Source organism: Lathamus discolor, chromosome 1 (assembly GCF_037157495.1).
Source record: "Lathamus discolor isolate bLatDis1 chromosome 1, bLatDis1.hap1, whole genome shotgun sequence".
NCBI classification, from domain to species: Eukaryota; Metazoa; Chordata; class Aves; order Psittaciformes; family Psittacidae; genus Lathamus; species Lathamus discolor.
Genome location: NC_088884.1, coordinates 6,564,517 through 6,579,541, shown reverse-complemented (window position 1 = coordinate 6,579,541; position 15,025 = coordinate 6,564,517). Strand labels below are relative to the sequence as shown.

At 45.9% G+C, this 15,025-nt stretch overlaps 1 protein-coding gene across 4 annotated transcripts; it reads left to right on the top strand.

The window, feature by feature from the left end:
- Positions 1–1,123: 1,123 nt before the first annotated feature.
- On the top strand, positions 1,124–14,259 carry LOC136012701 (carboxypeptidase A2-like). 4 transcript variants are annotated; one of them, XM_065675909.1, is made up of 12 exons: positions 1,124–1,180; positions 4,527–4,615; positions 6,582–6,663; positions 7,498–7,632; positions 8,733–8,831; positions 9,383–9,484; positions 9,627–9,728; positions 10,595–10,705; positions 11,507–11,597; positions 11,985–12,184; positions 13,164–13,248; positions 13,472–14,259. In XM_065675909.1, the coding sequence occupies exons 2-12, from the start codon at positions 4,551–4,553 to the stop codon at positions 13,657–13,659; spliced, it is 1,260 nt and encodes a 419-aa protein (XP_065531981.1). In that variant the 5' UTR covers positions 1,124–1,180; positions 4,527–4,550; the 3' UTR covers positions 13,660–14,259. The 4 variants fall into 4 exon arrangements, with proteins under 4 accessions (XP_065531981.1, XP_065532042.1, XP_065531870.1 ...); XM_065675970.1 differs by lacking the exon at positions 1,124–1,180 and adding an exon at positions 2,189–2,206; XM_065675798.1 differs by lacking the exon at positions 1,124–1,180 and adding an exon at positions 4,155–4,236.
- The last annotated feature ends 766 nt before the right edge of the window (positions 14,260–15,025 follow it).

The following is a 15,025-nucleotide window of genomic DNA, read 5'->3' as shown; positions in this document are numbered from 1 at the left end:
AAGGACCCTTTTTGTCCCTGGTGCTAGTCAGAAACCAGATGAATGGGAATATGATGAGGATGAGGAAGGCTCTGGGGGGATCAGAGGGAAGATGCTGCTCTGCTTCTGCGCTGGCATTGTGATCATCTGCCTTGTCTGCTGTGCTCAAGTAAGATAGTCATTAATTCCATGTTTTCTGCTGACACCTACTGGCCCTCAGCACAAGGATATTGGACTTCTACACAACTTTCCTGCCTAAAAGGCTTTCCCAGCCTTGGAAGTTGTTATTATAACTATCTCGTGGGATGATGTCACTGTTAGAACCAGTCATTAATCTCCAGGTGTACGTAACTGATTGTATCTCTCCCACTGCCCTTCCCATCCCCTTCTTGTTATTCCCAGTTACTATTCATCCATGTCCTAAAATGCAAAGCCCCAGCATGACCCAATGGAGTGTGTGTGGTGCTGCATGACTCAACACGTAAAATCTAGGGATAAGCCTGGAAAGTTGAAGGTCTCCATTTCCTAATATAAGGAAATTTGAGTTGGGAACAAGTAACTCCATTGCAGCCAGTGTTATTCCACAGATTTTCTAGAGAGAATCAAAATGATGGTTCTGCTTCTACAATGAGGCCAATTACATCTATAAATGGTGAGCCACATACTGAAATCCCTACTCATCCAGGGCATTCCCAAGGTGCCTTGTGGATTAGGAACATGGGAATGATCCATTATTTACAGAAATGATAGTTCTCTCAGCAATAATCCCAAATGAATTGCATTATAGACAATTAACTTTGATCACCCAGATGAGTTGTGACGGAGCCTTTTGCCATGTCAGTGTGATGAGAAGATGAGAAAAGAAACATTTCTATCCAAAGGTGGAATGGGTATGGGATTTCTGAGGAATGGAGGATTGGTATAAATGGAAGACCTGAGCGTTCACCTCCTGGAGGTGTGTTCCTGAGGCAGGAGCTGGCTCTGCTCCCTGTGCTGTAGCTGTGCAAGGACCAGTCAGCCTCATGTCCCAGAGCCTCTCCACAAGCTCACACGTGCAGTGAGAATTTAGCATTATGTAAGGAATTAATGTTTGCATGTTGTTCTGAGTAACATCTGTACAATGGTATTTCCCTGAAACAGGTCCTCCAGAAAGTCCAAAGTAAATGGTTATGTTCTGACAAAAGGGAGAGCAATTCAACAGGTAAGTATGAGTTTTGTGACCTTATGGCCAAGGCTCAAAAGAGCAGTTTAGAAAATGCTTGGGACCCTGGTGGAGAGAAGGAGGTGCAGAACATAGAGAGGGCAGACGGGACAAGGGGATCACAGGAGCACAAGGAGAGCTCAGTCCATTACAGGTTATCTCCTCTCTCCTCCCTATTCCTACTGAATTGCTGAATGTGTGTTTTGAGAGGATGGGAGACAAGGGGCTTGTCTCGGCTGCCTCTTCTGTGTGATAGGAGAGACTGTTACACAGCATAGGATCAGAGAATCCTGGAATGGTTTGGGTTGAGAGGGACTTTAAAGCTCATCCAGTTCCAACCCCTGCCACAGACAGGGACACCTTCCACTAGAGCAGCTTGCTCCAAGCCCCTGTGTCCAACCTGGCCTTGAACACTGCCGGGGATGGGGCAGCCACAGCTTCTCTGGGCACCCTGTGCCAGCGCCTCAGCACCCTCACAGGGAAGAGCTTCTGCTTAAGAGCTCATCTCAGTCTCCCCTCTGGCAGGTTAAAGCCATTTTCTACTATTAATATGGTGATTTTAAGCAACAAAGGTTGCTTGGACAGAGCCTTGAGCAACATGGTCCAGTGGAAGGTGTCCCTACCTGTGGCAGGGGGTTGGAACTGGATGATCTTAAGGTCCCTTCCAACCCAAACCATTTCATGATTCTATGGTTAGATGAGATTCATTGAACGTTTCATTTCTTAACCTGTCACCATGGTGTTTGTGAGTCACTCCATGATACCACAGCTTCTTAGGACTGTCCCACCCTGCTCACATTAGTGTGCCGGGGCCCTGACAGTGCTAATTACCCTGACCAGCCTCGTGTGGTGCCACCACCCAGGCACCCTCCGCCCCTTGGCACAGGAGGTGCATTTAAGCTGAGGCCGTTTGATCTGGTCCTTGTCTAAGCTGCAGTGGGTGCACGATGGACTTGTAGCTCTTGACATCCTGGCTCTGGACTCACTGCGCAACATCCCTGAGGATCTGGACTGTGACTGTTCCTGGTCAGTGCCACCAAACCTCTCTGTTCCTCTTATTTGGGTCCTGTGGGGCTGTGCTGCTTGTGGTGAGTCCTCTGCCTGCCCTGCCTTGCTGTCACCTTTGGCTTCTGACTTGCTGTTGCACACCTGCTCTTGCTGCTCTCTAATGTGCTTCGGTGTTGGGCACTGAGTTGAGCTCTAAGAGGCTTTCATCTTCATCCATAAGACTTACCAGTAGTTCAAGGCTGATCCCCAAACCCTGCAGGACCTCATGGCTACAGGAGAAGGTCACAGTGCTGCAAAGCCTCTGTAGCCCCTTTAATGGGGATTAGGATTGGGTACAAAGCTTTGGGCTTAAATGCAGCTCCTTAAAATCAGTGGGTGGAGGCCCAAGATGATGCTGGTCAGGACACTGGAAGCTTGTTGGTGTACTTTAGACCTTGACATCATGCTTGGCGGGATGTCTTGGCAGCTTTAAATCCATGCGGGGTGTAGCATGAGTAATGAAGCAAGCTGTAATTTTGCCCTAAATTAAGTCCCTCCTTCCTGTTTTCAGCAATTCACAAGAGGTGGACACTGTATTGGTTCCTTGTGAAATGTTGAAGGCCATAAGCTATAGGTGGAATGTCTTCCATCAGAATTACTGTAGTGCTAGAAGCAGGAAGTTCTCATGGTGGTTCCTGTCTCTTAGGATCCACTTGTGTTATCTGAGTTGAGGAGAGTGGAGATCTTATTTCCCAAGGACTGGGTTAGGTTAAGCCTCAAAGACCTGGGCACTTACAGGAACATACCTCACCTCCTGCAGAGCATATGTTCTCCAGAGTGTGCCCCCAAGATACAACAATTGCAGGATGACTAATTCCTGTATGTCAGAACAGGCAGAATCCCTGCCTGAGGCTCCTTTTGTTCCCAAAACATGAGCCTTACAAAACGCTTGCTTGGAACACATGACAGGAAGCCCTGGCTGTGGAAGGCTAGGGTGGGAGCAGGGAATAGAGGAAGCTCCTCAGGGAAGTGCTGACAAACCCTGACAGTGAGAGCTGTCACTGGGGAGACGGTTATTGAGAGCTTCCACTGGGGATTGTCAGACTTCTTTCCCTTGGTGTCCTGAGGTTGATTCCAGAGTAGCTGAACCATGTCCCTTCTGTCTCACGTTAGTTCCCAGGAACCCCATCTGCAGCTATTACAGCAGGGTCAGCACCTGGCTCTTCCTCAGTAACATTTTTCATGGGATAAGCAAAAGGTGTATTCAGGAGCTCTCCGGTCCTCCCAGGCATTCTGGGACAACCACAGCTGGGTGTTCCTGCAGCCAAAGGCAAGAGAGATGGTTCCCAAAGCTCAGCCAGGAGCCTGCCTGGCACCGTTACTCCTACAAGAGCTCAAACATCTTGGCACCTTCACAGAAGGTAAACAAGCTGAAGGCTATTCCCTATGGAGCAAGATGTAGACAGAGACCAGGACAAGAGCAAAGGGACTCAGAGAGCTGCTGGGTCAGGGAAGAGCCCTGTGGGCATTGTAAAACTGAGAGGACCCGGCAGTGGCTGTCCCGGCACTTCTTCCAACCCGTGCCAGCTCTTCCTGAGAAGCTTACTTCATTAGAAGAGGAATCCTGTCCAAGGAGGAGGGTCTAGCTGCAGAGTGGAGCTCCTCTAAGTTCCTGTTCACCAAAGGCTTTTTCCTGCTCCTACTAAACATGCTTTCATGTGAACCTTGCTGCAACCTTAACTTACTTGAAGGTGTGGCTGGATCTGTATGGAACATCCCATCTGGAGGTTGAGGGGGTGCTAGTAATGTCAATAAAGAATATTTAACATATCATCTGGCTTATATCTAGAATGTGTAACTTGTGTGTAAGAGTGAATTTATAGCATGGCCTTGTCTATCAGAGACAACTTGTTGCATCACAGGCAGGACGCAGAGTTCGTCCTTCAAAACAAGCATTCAAATAGAGTATTTTTGCTGGAGAGGGATCTTTCTGCTGGCTGCCTCTTTGGAACAAGGAAATAGCTACTAGAAATCTATGGGAGGAAAACCCAGGACCAAAAGTCCATGAGGTAGAGCTCCTTGCCCCCAGTGGGAGCTGATTTGACTCTTTATTTTCCTCTCCCTAGTAAAGTGTGAGAAAGGATATCAAGGAGCTTTGTGGGCAAAGCTTTAAAAACAACTCCTCCCTGACAGGTTTGAGTGTGTCAGTGGAAACGTTTTGGAGGTGAAATCAGCCTCCTATCTGCTGGTTGCCTTGAAAGCTCTGATAAAATGTGAGAACTCAGTCACATGGAATGCAGGCATGTGGAAGAAGGGTGGTTTTTTTTTGACAAGTCTTGTCTAAATTCACCTTTGTTAGGCTGAGCTGAACTCCTCATCAAACATGAAGCTGGGTTTGATCTTCAGTACCCTCTTCGGGGTTTCCTTGTGCCTGGAAACTTTTGTTGGGTGAGTAATGCTTTTGTGGAAGTCTTTTCATTTCAGGCTCTATGACCCAGTTGTATTTGTTCATCATCTTAGCTTTATGAAATCTGCTTGGGGCACATTCTTTGCTATTTATGGCTGACTTCTCTTGTTGCTTCAGTACTTTGGTGTCTGAAGGGACCCTTCTCTACTTTCATTTGGATTTTCTGAGGAGAAGGGTCTGTCTGCATGTTGAGCTCCTAAATTCTTCTCCACCTAAGACTCTGGGGCTCTGACTGTACCACGGGAGCCATCTGGAGCCTTGATGTGGAGCTGAACCTCACTGTACAACTCAAGTATGCAGCTTGACAGATTTGGTGTGGCACAAAGCAGAGCTGAAAGCCCAGAACCTGGTTTCTGGTCGGAAAACTCACTAGTTTCCCTTTGGTTTTGGAGTTTCTTATTTCTCTTTAAATGCTTCATCCTCTTCAGAGCCTTTCTAAGCAATTCAAATCCTTATTTCCAATTGTTATATTCTAAAGGTTTATCTTTATGTTGCATTGCAAAACACACCTCCTGGTGTGTTTCCTTACAGCCTTTCTGACCATGTAAGAACCTTAACAGAAGATGATAAAAAACTAATAGATGTAGTAAGTCAGCACTAGATTCCAGTGAGTAAATCTGTACATGAAGATGTAAGGATTAAGAATAAGAAGTAATATACATAATTTACTAAAACTCTGGGATTTGTAAAGCCAGGAAAAGATATTTTGACCATTTAATCTGGGCTTTGGCATAATGTAGTCTGATTCTCATGAATTAATTCCTCAGTCATGTCCTGTAGCTGTGGTGAAGGAGCCTCATCTATTTGTGGAAGAATCCAATCCAGACATAAAGCTTATGATGATGGAGAATTTAATAATAAGTTACTACTGTGGTAAAGTGCCTTCAGTGTCGATTTAACTTCGTTCAACAAAACCCCTCAGGCTCTACAGCTAAGGAGCACGTTGGTACTTTGGCTATGACATTGACCCCAGGCTCTACTTTCAGTTGTTAATTCATTCTGGCTGCCATGTTTCCTTCAGAATCCCCCCTGGTTATCCAGAATAGGATCTTCTGTCCCCCAGTTGTTGCATATACTTGTTATTTGAGATCTTCTTGTCATTTCATAAAAGCATTGGGTGGAAGAGACTTCCAGAAGTTTTCAGGCCATCCTCCTGCTCAGGGCATGGAGCTGCTTCCTCTTTTATCATCCACCCTTACCAAGAGGAGTTTGTAATTGCTTTGTAATTCCCTTCAAGCAGTTGTAGGCTGCAGCTAGATCAGCCTGGACATCCCTGACCTCAGCAGCCTGTCTTCATGGTACTGTTTTCTTGTACCTCTTTTACCAAGCTGCCTGCAACATTGTGTACTTGAATGGGACATACGTTTTTAGGGGTATAAAACTACGTGGAGACTGTAGGCTGTGGTCACTGCATGTTGTACAATGCACAGTTAAGTGGAGCGAGGTACTTCCTGACGGTGATTCATTCCTCCTGGAATGGTGCAGGCCACCCTCTGATGATACCAGCTTCTGACAACACAGGGAAGTTTGTCAACAGTCTTCATCTGAACCGAAGAAAGATGAAATTAATCCTTTAGTGTTTGCTTCACTTGGTTGAACAGTGCTCCCCAAACATTTGGATCAAACCCAACCAGAATATTGTCTTTCTGCAAGTTGTTGACAAAAAATAACTAATAGATGCAAGACTGATCCTTTTAGCAATTAAAAAGTCATTCACTTGATGACTTATGATGAAACCTTAATAATGCCATTTAAGTAGTTACTAATCTAGTGCATGTCTAGCAGGTTGTTGGTTGAACTCTTGGGTGACCTTAAGTGCATTGAAGAAGTTCGTATCAGCTGGTGACATTCAAGTAACTACCCACCAAATCCATGATCCCAACAAGCAGCTATTTCAATCAGACCCCTTTTTTAGCCTGTTTCTGAAGACTTAGTGCTCTATTGCAGGCACCAGGTTCTCCGAATCAAGCCAAAAAATGAGGAGGAGATTAAGAAGTTACAGCATTTGGAAACGATGGGACACCTTGAGGTATGTTATTACCACAGAGACATTTGTTAATGCTCTAGTTAGGGGTAGGACTTTGCATCACATGTGAAGGGTTTGTGTCATACTGCGGCAGTTGTAATAAATAGATTTACTGCCTCAAAACTTGGTGTTTGATCTTCAGGTTCTGGTACCAGCTTGGTATTTAGGAGTGCCTGCAGTCATATTTTCTTCCTACTGGGCTTACAGTCATAATTGAAGTGATCTGCTCTTAATATTGGAAAGCTTGTCGTTAAAGTGGGGATGCTAATGTTCCTGTACTTGTCTCCCAGCACTGTGGGAGGACTGTATTAGTTAGTCTACACTGTATTGAAGCAGGAAAACACACTATAAAATTCCAGGTTATTGCTGTTCTTATTGCCATTGGTGAGAATTGTTATTATCGCTATCTTGGAAACTATTGGTTTGAATAGTACAGGAATGAAAATGTAGAAAAGCCCTACCAAAGGGGAAATAAAAGGAGAAATAAAACCAGTGTTATCTAGTATTGTAATACAGAGATTTTCTTTATCTTAAAATGGAGGACAGTAAAAATACATCATAGAAGATAAAAATTTCCTCCTCCTTATATGACTGAAGCTCTGAAGTCAGTGAAAATACTTATTTTAGTCTCCTGTGGACCTTTGTTGGGTTTTTTTATGTGTGTTACTTCTACTGCTACAAGGTTGTGGCAAGGCCAAGGGAAAGAATGGAGCGTGCTGTAAGCACAATTCTGTAGGAGACATTCAGTCTGGGAGCAGCCAGCATTTCTAAAGCTGTAGAAGAGCAGTTTGCAGAATGCTTTCCCCAAGCCAAATCCGTTTGCCTTTTCTTTTTTAGCTTGATTTTTGGAAGAATCCCACTGCCCCATCCTTCCCTGCGGATGTGAGAATCCCTGCTAAAAGAGTCCCGTTAGTCAAAGCCTTCCTGGAATCCCATGGGTTTGAGTACTCCATCCTCATCAAAGACCTGCAAGTAAGCAATGCCATTTGCCCATATTTCATAGAATCATGGAATGGTTTGGATTAGAAAGAACCTTCAGATCACCTAGTTTCAATCCCCCCACCATGGGTAGGGACACCTTCCACTACAGCAGGTTGCTCCAAGCCCCTGTTTCCAGCCTGTCGAGCACTGCCAGGGATGGGGCAGCCACAGCTTCTCTGGGCACCCTGTGCCAGCACCTCAGCACCCTCACAGGGAAGAGCTTCTGCCTTATATCTAACCTGAACTTCCCCTGTTTCAGTTTGAATCCATCACCCTTTGTCCTGTCACTCTAGTCCCTGATGAAGAGCCCTTCTCCAGCATCCTTGTAGCCCCTTTCAGACACTGGAAGCTGCTCTGAGGTCTCCATGCAGCTTCTCTTCTCCAGGCTGAACAGGCCCAACTTTCTCAGCCTGTTAGCTTTTATATCCTTTGAAAACAAATAGTGATCCACAGTCTGGCCTCACTTTCCATGAGTCCTCTCCTTATTTTTGTAGTCTGTGAATTAATTTCTCAGAGGCAGTCTGTGGATCACTGCTGTGCTGGGAAGCTGTGGAGATTGCTCTGCAGATGATATCTAAAACCGTGCTGAATAGTGACATCAATAATCGTAGACTTTATGGGGCTTTTCTTATAACCCCTGAGGAATTCCATGTGGTCTTTTGGCCTCAGACATTGGGAATCACAACACTAAGGTTACTCATAATTCAGTGATGTGTGTTAAGAGTAGTTCAGGCTCATACTCTGAAAGAACTGTACTCCACTGTGCGAGAGAAAAGGCATTCATGTAGGTACTAATCCAACATTTCTTCGTGAGCGGTAATCCCCAAATGGCATCTAAAATACCATATATGAGCAGAAACACTGACTTTTTCCTTCTCTTTCCCCCTAAAGCTCTCTTAGTCATCTTAAGAAGTGTTTAAAGCTTAAACTGACTGTTCAAACACTGCTATTCTTGCCCACTTTGCTACAGATACATTCAGCGGAAGCATCTGTTTGTTCCAGAGCCGCCATTTCTTTATTTGAGATAAACATTTGGTCACAAGTTTGCAAACTAAACAGGCTTTTCTCAACACTTGAATGGTTTCTTTTAGGTTGTTCTAGATAAAGAGAAGCAAGATATGGCCCAAAGTCAGCAAAAGGATCGCAGCACCGCCACCTTTAACTATGGAACTTACCACTCCTTAGATTCCGTGAGTACATTTGGGGGAAGAGGATTCTTTTATCTAGCCTTTTTTCATGCTGTCTTCAACGTCCTGTATGAGGAGCTAAAATAGCTTTCTGGCTTCTGTTGGCATGTGGTTTTGGGTTTAAATGTATTGATTTTGTGGTCAGAACAATGAGCCAGAGTCTTTGAACAGGTAAGTGTTGGTCATGCTCTTTCTGTCAAAACCCTTCTTCTGATCTCAAAAGAGATTGAGAAATAAATGAATCTTGAAATAGAGAAATATAAGAGACCAGTAGATGTCAGACAGTGCAGAGGGTAAGGTATTTTATTACCAGAAGTTCTAAAAGAGGGGTTTAAACTTATCCCTGAAGTCTTGATGACATAGCAGTGCTTCCTTCTACCTTGTGATGTTAGGAACAGCACCAGCTACACTGATGTAAGGTGAAATGGGGCTTTGAAGAGGTCAGTAATGAAGTCAAAAGGGGAGAAAAGTAGATTTCTTCAGGTCTTAACAGTTGTTCTGGCCCGTACTATCCATAAATGGAATTGGAATGTCTTCTCGACTTCTCATTTCAGATTTATGCAGAACTAGATCATCTTGCATCTGCCTTTAACGACATTGTCCGGAAGATCCAGATTGGGGAATCCTATGAAAAGCGGCCTTTGTTTGTGCTTAAGGTGTGACGTACATCACAGAACATGTGACATACACCAATATACATGTTACAGACAGCACAATTTAGAAACATCCCAGTCTATTCTGGATGTTCTTGACTAAAAGGTGTCAGTGAAAGTCTTAAAACCCTGTTTTGCTTCACAGTTCAGCACTGGAGGACGCAACCGACCTGCAATCTGGCTTGATGCTGGTATCCATTCCCGGGAGTGGGTTACCCAAGCGAGTGCAATGTGGATAGCTAAACAGGTTAATCCAGCAGTGATTGGGTTTTCTTCTGTCTTGGGAATGCTTTGGACTATTTGAAAGCGTATCACACCTATATGTGTTCAGCCAGCTCCTCTAACTCTCCGTAACTTCTTCCTAAAATCTCATCTCTATCTCCTCTCTGGCAGGTTAAAGCCATTCCCCTTGGCCTGTCCCTACAGGCCCTTGTCCCAAGCCCCTCTCCAGCTTTCCTGGAGCCCCTTTAGGCACTGGAGCTGCTTTAAGGTCTCCCCTTCAGGAGCCTTCTCTTGTCCAGGCTGACCCAGCCCAGCTCTCTCAGCCTGGCTCCAGAGCAGAGCTGCTCCAGCCCTCACAGCATCTCCAAGGCCTCCTGTGGACTCTTAACAGGTCTGTGGCCAAACTGTAGTAGTTGATGTGAGACTGCTGGGGACTGCAGGGCTGATATTTACACAACTGAGGACTTTGAGATTAGTTTGCCAACACAGAGAAACCTTGAGTGGTTAGTTACCTTCCACAAAAGTGCCCAAGCTTCCAGCTCTATATAAATGAGCATTTACATTCTGTTGACAATGACTAAGTTACCAGAGAAGTGCAGCACAGTTGGCTATTCCCAGCCTGGCTAATCGATCTCAATCTTGGAGCCAGCCTTGACTCATTCTGTGGGATGGGCAGGAGAAGATTTTGTTTCCCTCTTCCATTACCTTCCTATCTTCAGAATAAAACAAATGTATTGTTCTTTCCAAGCTCCAAGTTTAGCAAGGAACAGTTATGGCCAGCAGATAATTCATGTTTCTTGTTTCCCTGCCCTGAAAGCCAGACTTGTCTCTGTATTTGAGTGGATAAGAAATATGCTGATAATCACAGTGCACTGTTTTTTCTTTGCTTAGATTGCCTCTGACTATGGGAATGACCCATCCACCACCTCTCTGCTGAACAAAATGGACATTTTCCTGCTGCCTGTTGCAAACCCTGATGGATATGTATTCACTCACACCACTGTGAGTAAGCTGCTGTGTGTCTAAGCTGATTTAGGAAGCTGTCATGCTCTTCCAAACAATAAATGTGAGGGAAGTAGGCTTGGAAAGTCCATTTCTTAATGCTGTAAGAAGGGGTTACAAAGGAGTTGAGCAACCAAAGATACTAATTACTTGTCTAACCCAACTTAACCCACTTGAAGTTCACTGGACCTTTTTTTGACCATAGGTCCATCTTGACAGTCAGCCCATCAGAAACAATCTTAGGCTCCTGCCTAGGATTGCTTCCTTGTGAATAGCAACTATTTCTGGGGAATGGTTTTAATGCAAAGACCAAGATTTGCTCCTTTTTCAAGCCATAGTGTTTTATTCTGAAACTTAGAATCCCAGACTGGTTTGAGTGGAGGGGACCTTAAAGACCATCCAGTTCCAACCCCTGCCACAGGCAGGGACACCTTCCACTAGAGTAGGGTGCTCCAAGCCCTACACTGGAGATATTCAAGGCCCGCCTGGACAAGTTCCTGTGTGATGTACTGTAGGTTACCCTGCTCTTGCAGGGGGGTTGGACTAGATGATCTTTTTAGGTCCCTTCCAACCCTTAGGATTCTGTGATTCTGTGATTCTGTGTCCAACCTGGCCTTGAACACTGCCAGGGATGGGGAAGCCACAGCTTCTCTGGGCACTCTGTGCCAGCGCCTCAGCACCCTCACAGGGAAGAGCTTCTGCCTAAGAGCTCATCTCAGTCTCCCCTCGGGCACGTTAAAGCCATTCCCCTTGGCCTGTCCCTACAGGCCCTTGCAAGAAGTCTCTGTCTTTTTGTTGCAGAACCGCATGTGGCGGAAGACCCGTTCCAGGAATAAAGGCAGTTTGTGTGTTGGAGTTGATCCAAACCGGAACTGGGATGCAGGTTTTGGAGGTACGAATAAAGTTTCTGGATTCTAGCTGTCACTAAGAAGAAAATTCCCCTTCATGTCCCTGGATCCTGGACCAGCAATTGCCTTAATATAGGGGATTCAGAAAGAAAATGGTCACATAAGGTGGGAGCTGTCTTTTGTAAAGATAATTTCACATTGATTAATTACCAGTGAGCACAAGATGAAGGGAATAATCTGTATCATCCAGGAGTATGTCCCTTGACTGTTCATGCTCTGTCACTCCTATTTGAGTATTTAATGGCATTTAAGGTCTTGCCTTTGCCTGAAGACCTGTTCTTAGGAAAGCCTGGCTTTGTGTTGGTCTGCTTTGACCTCTCATGGATCTCAGTTCTTACAGGTTTGCCTTTGCTCCCTCTTTGCACCAACAGGTCCTGGAGCCAGTAATAATCCCTGTTCTGACTCTTACCGTGGGCCCAGTGCCAACTCGGAGGTGGAAGTTAAATCCATTGTTGACTTTATAAGGAATCATGGAAACATCCGGGCCTTCCTCACCCTCCACAGTTACTCTCAGCTTCTGATGTATCCCTATGGCTATAAATGCACTCAACCAGCAGACTATGCCGAGCTGGTGAGACACAGTGATGTGGTTTCAGCTCCTCTGTTCTGTCCAGCCAGCTTTCCACTCTGAAGTGTTGCAGTGAGATATCAGACTGAACTTTATGATCCACACCAGCAACCATCCATGAGAGGGAACAAAAACCTGGTGCAATGCAATGCCTTTAAAAGAGAAATATTGGTCATATCCAAACATGTGCCATCTCCACCCATTCTCAGCCCTCTTTGCTCATCCATGTTTCCTTCTTTCTCCTTTAATGACAGCATCGTGGCTGTAAATAGTATCTTTTCCATGCTATGGATTTCACAAAGATAACTCAAAAGGAGAAGACCTCTGGAGGTCTTCAGTCTAACCCTCTGCTGGAAGCAGGCAGGCTTTGGAGTCAGAGGCAGTGTTGAGGTTGGACAGGGTTGCTTAGGGCCTTGCCCAGCTGAGGTTTGATTAATTGTGTTGATACTTCTAAAGACAAATCCCACAGCTTCTTCAAGCCCATCCCAAAGTTTCACCACTCTCATGGGGATTTTCTTTTTCCCTAATAGCTAAACACAACTTTGCCATGTGGCAGTTTGCTGCCACTTGTCCTTTTGCCCTACTCCAAGAAGAGCCTGGCTCTACAACCACCCATTACATAGTTGAAGTGAGCACAAAGTCAACCACTGAGCACTAGGAGATCTCCAACTGCCTTGGAATTTTTCTGGTACCTCTTGAACTTCTTCTTGATGAGACAGTCAGTGAGATGAAACACTGGATGATCAGATACAGAGCCTGCCATGATCTAATTCACCTGCAATGGCACCTCCTAAATATACTATGGAAGTTGCTGTCGGCAGTAAGAGTAATTAAGAAATTGATTGATTTGGCACTAGTTCATTGAGGGGATGAAAACAGGCTGTAAAGCAGTTTGGAGCTTTCTCTGGTTGGTGAACTCTTTACCATTTAGTCTCATTACGTGTGGCTTCTTCTGACTTTTCCTTCATCTCCTCCTCTCCAGGATGACTTGGCAAGAGCTGCTGCCTATTCTATCCGGTCCATTTATGATACCTCCTTTAAAGTGGGGAGCATCTGCAAAACTATCTGTGAGTATTTTGCTGGTCTGAGCCTTTATGGGCTGTCTCTGTCCCCCATTCTAGGTCTCCCTCTTGGAAGCAGTGATGCTTCTGTAGAGCAACACCATCAGTCAAACATTAGAGCTGAAGCTTCACATAAGAAGCCAGTACTCATCCCTCACAAATATAAAAGGTAGGACACCAGAACTCAATCCTCTTTTCACCCTCTGGATATTCTCCCTTTCTCTTTCAGACCAAGCCAGTGGAGGCAGCATTGACTGGAGCTACGATTATGGCATCAAATACTCTTTTGCCTTTGAGCTGCGAGACACAGGTCGCTTTGGTTTCCTTCTGCCAGCCAACCAGATTATCCCAACTGCAGAGGAGACCTGGCTGGGCCTGAAAACAATCATGGAACATGTGCGAGACAATCCCTACTGAAAGCTGGGGTGGGATTGAGCTTTCTGTAAGGAGCAAGCTGATAAATCCTCTTCCCTTTTTGTGCTTGTGACAGCTGTAATGATATGAATCATGGAATGGTTTGGGTTAGAAAGGACCTTAAAGCTCATCCAGTTCCAACCCCTGCCACGGGCACGGACACCTTCCACTAGAGCAGCTTGCTCCAAGCCCCTGTGTCCAACCTGGCCTTGAGCACTGCCAGGGATGGGGCAGCCACAGCTTCTCTGGGCACCCTGTGCCAGCGCCTCAGCACCCTCACAGGGAAGAGCTTCTGCCTAAGAGCTCATCTCAGTCTCCCCTCGGGCAGGTTAAAGCCATTCCCCTTGGCCTGTCCCTACAGGCCCTTGTCCCAAGCCCCTCTCCAGCTTTCCTGGAGCCCCTTTAGGCACTGGAGCTGCTCTAAGGTCTCCCCTTCAGGAGCCTTCTCTTGTCCAGGCTGCCCCAGCCCAGCTCTCTCAGCCTGGCTCCAGAGCAGAGCTGCTCCAGCCCTCGCAGCATCTCTGTGGCCTCCTCTGGACCTGCTCACATGGCACTATGGCATCTGGCTGAATAAAACCCCTGTGTGCATTCCTCCTACAGCAACACGTGTCTGCATATGAAAAGCATCTAATGCTTGTCCTGTTCACTTCCACTCTATGTGCATGGTAGATCCATTAGAAGATTTTAGGATGCAGTTGTGGCCCACCTCAATGAGATGCAGTAGGAACAGTAACGAGAGGAGGATGGATGGTGTGAGCACTTGTGTGGCTGTTGAGACTACAGAGGAGTGACCTCCAGTGAGACGAAGAGATCTGGTCTTTCCCACCTTGATAAACAAGGAGAACTGCAGGGGGTGGGGGGGGAGGGTGTTACTTGAGCCTTCCTCATGCTCTGCTCCAGCGGTATTTAGAGAAGACAAGAGAAGAACTTCTCTATTTATTTCATGTATAGCAGCTCCATGTTTCTGCTCTTGTAAGCCAAAGCTCTGAGAGGGCTCACTTCTGGAAGCAGAACAAGCTGGTGCAGACGTGATGATGATCAGCAGCATAATCCAGGTTAGGAGACTGACTCAAGGAATTTCTTTTCCTTTCATGAGCCTCAGGATGCTTCCTGGTGGGAAGGGGCTCTCCTGGCCTAACATCCCCCAAATACTTGTCCTGTCCCTTGCCTCCCTCCTGGATTTGCCCATACTTGGAGGATGGAGATGGGCAGACTCTCATCCAGCACAGCCAGCTTGCAGTCCCTCAGAAATCCCCCTCCCTCATCATGCTCTTCATCCTGCTCATTTTTGGGGAATTAAGAGCAAACAGCTTAGGGCTGTGCATGGGAGCCATGGAAGGGGCAGAGTTTAGCAATCCCTGCTGCTGCA

Bases quoted from the DNA above. Each gene is read 5' to 3' on its own strand.
- LOC136012701 (XM_065675909.1), top strand. From the start codon at position 4,551: ATGAAGCTGGGTTTGATCTTCAGTACCCTCTTCGGGGTTTCCTTGTGC. The intron at 6,664-7,497 runs GTATGTTATTAC...TTTCTTTTTTAG, and splicing joins AAACGATGGGACACCTTGAG to CTTGATTTTTGGAAGAATCC. The intron at 8,832-9,382 runs GTGAGTACATTT...TTCTCATTTCAG, and splicing joins CTTACCACTCCTTAGATTCC to ATTTATGCAGAACTAGATCA.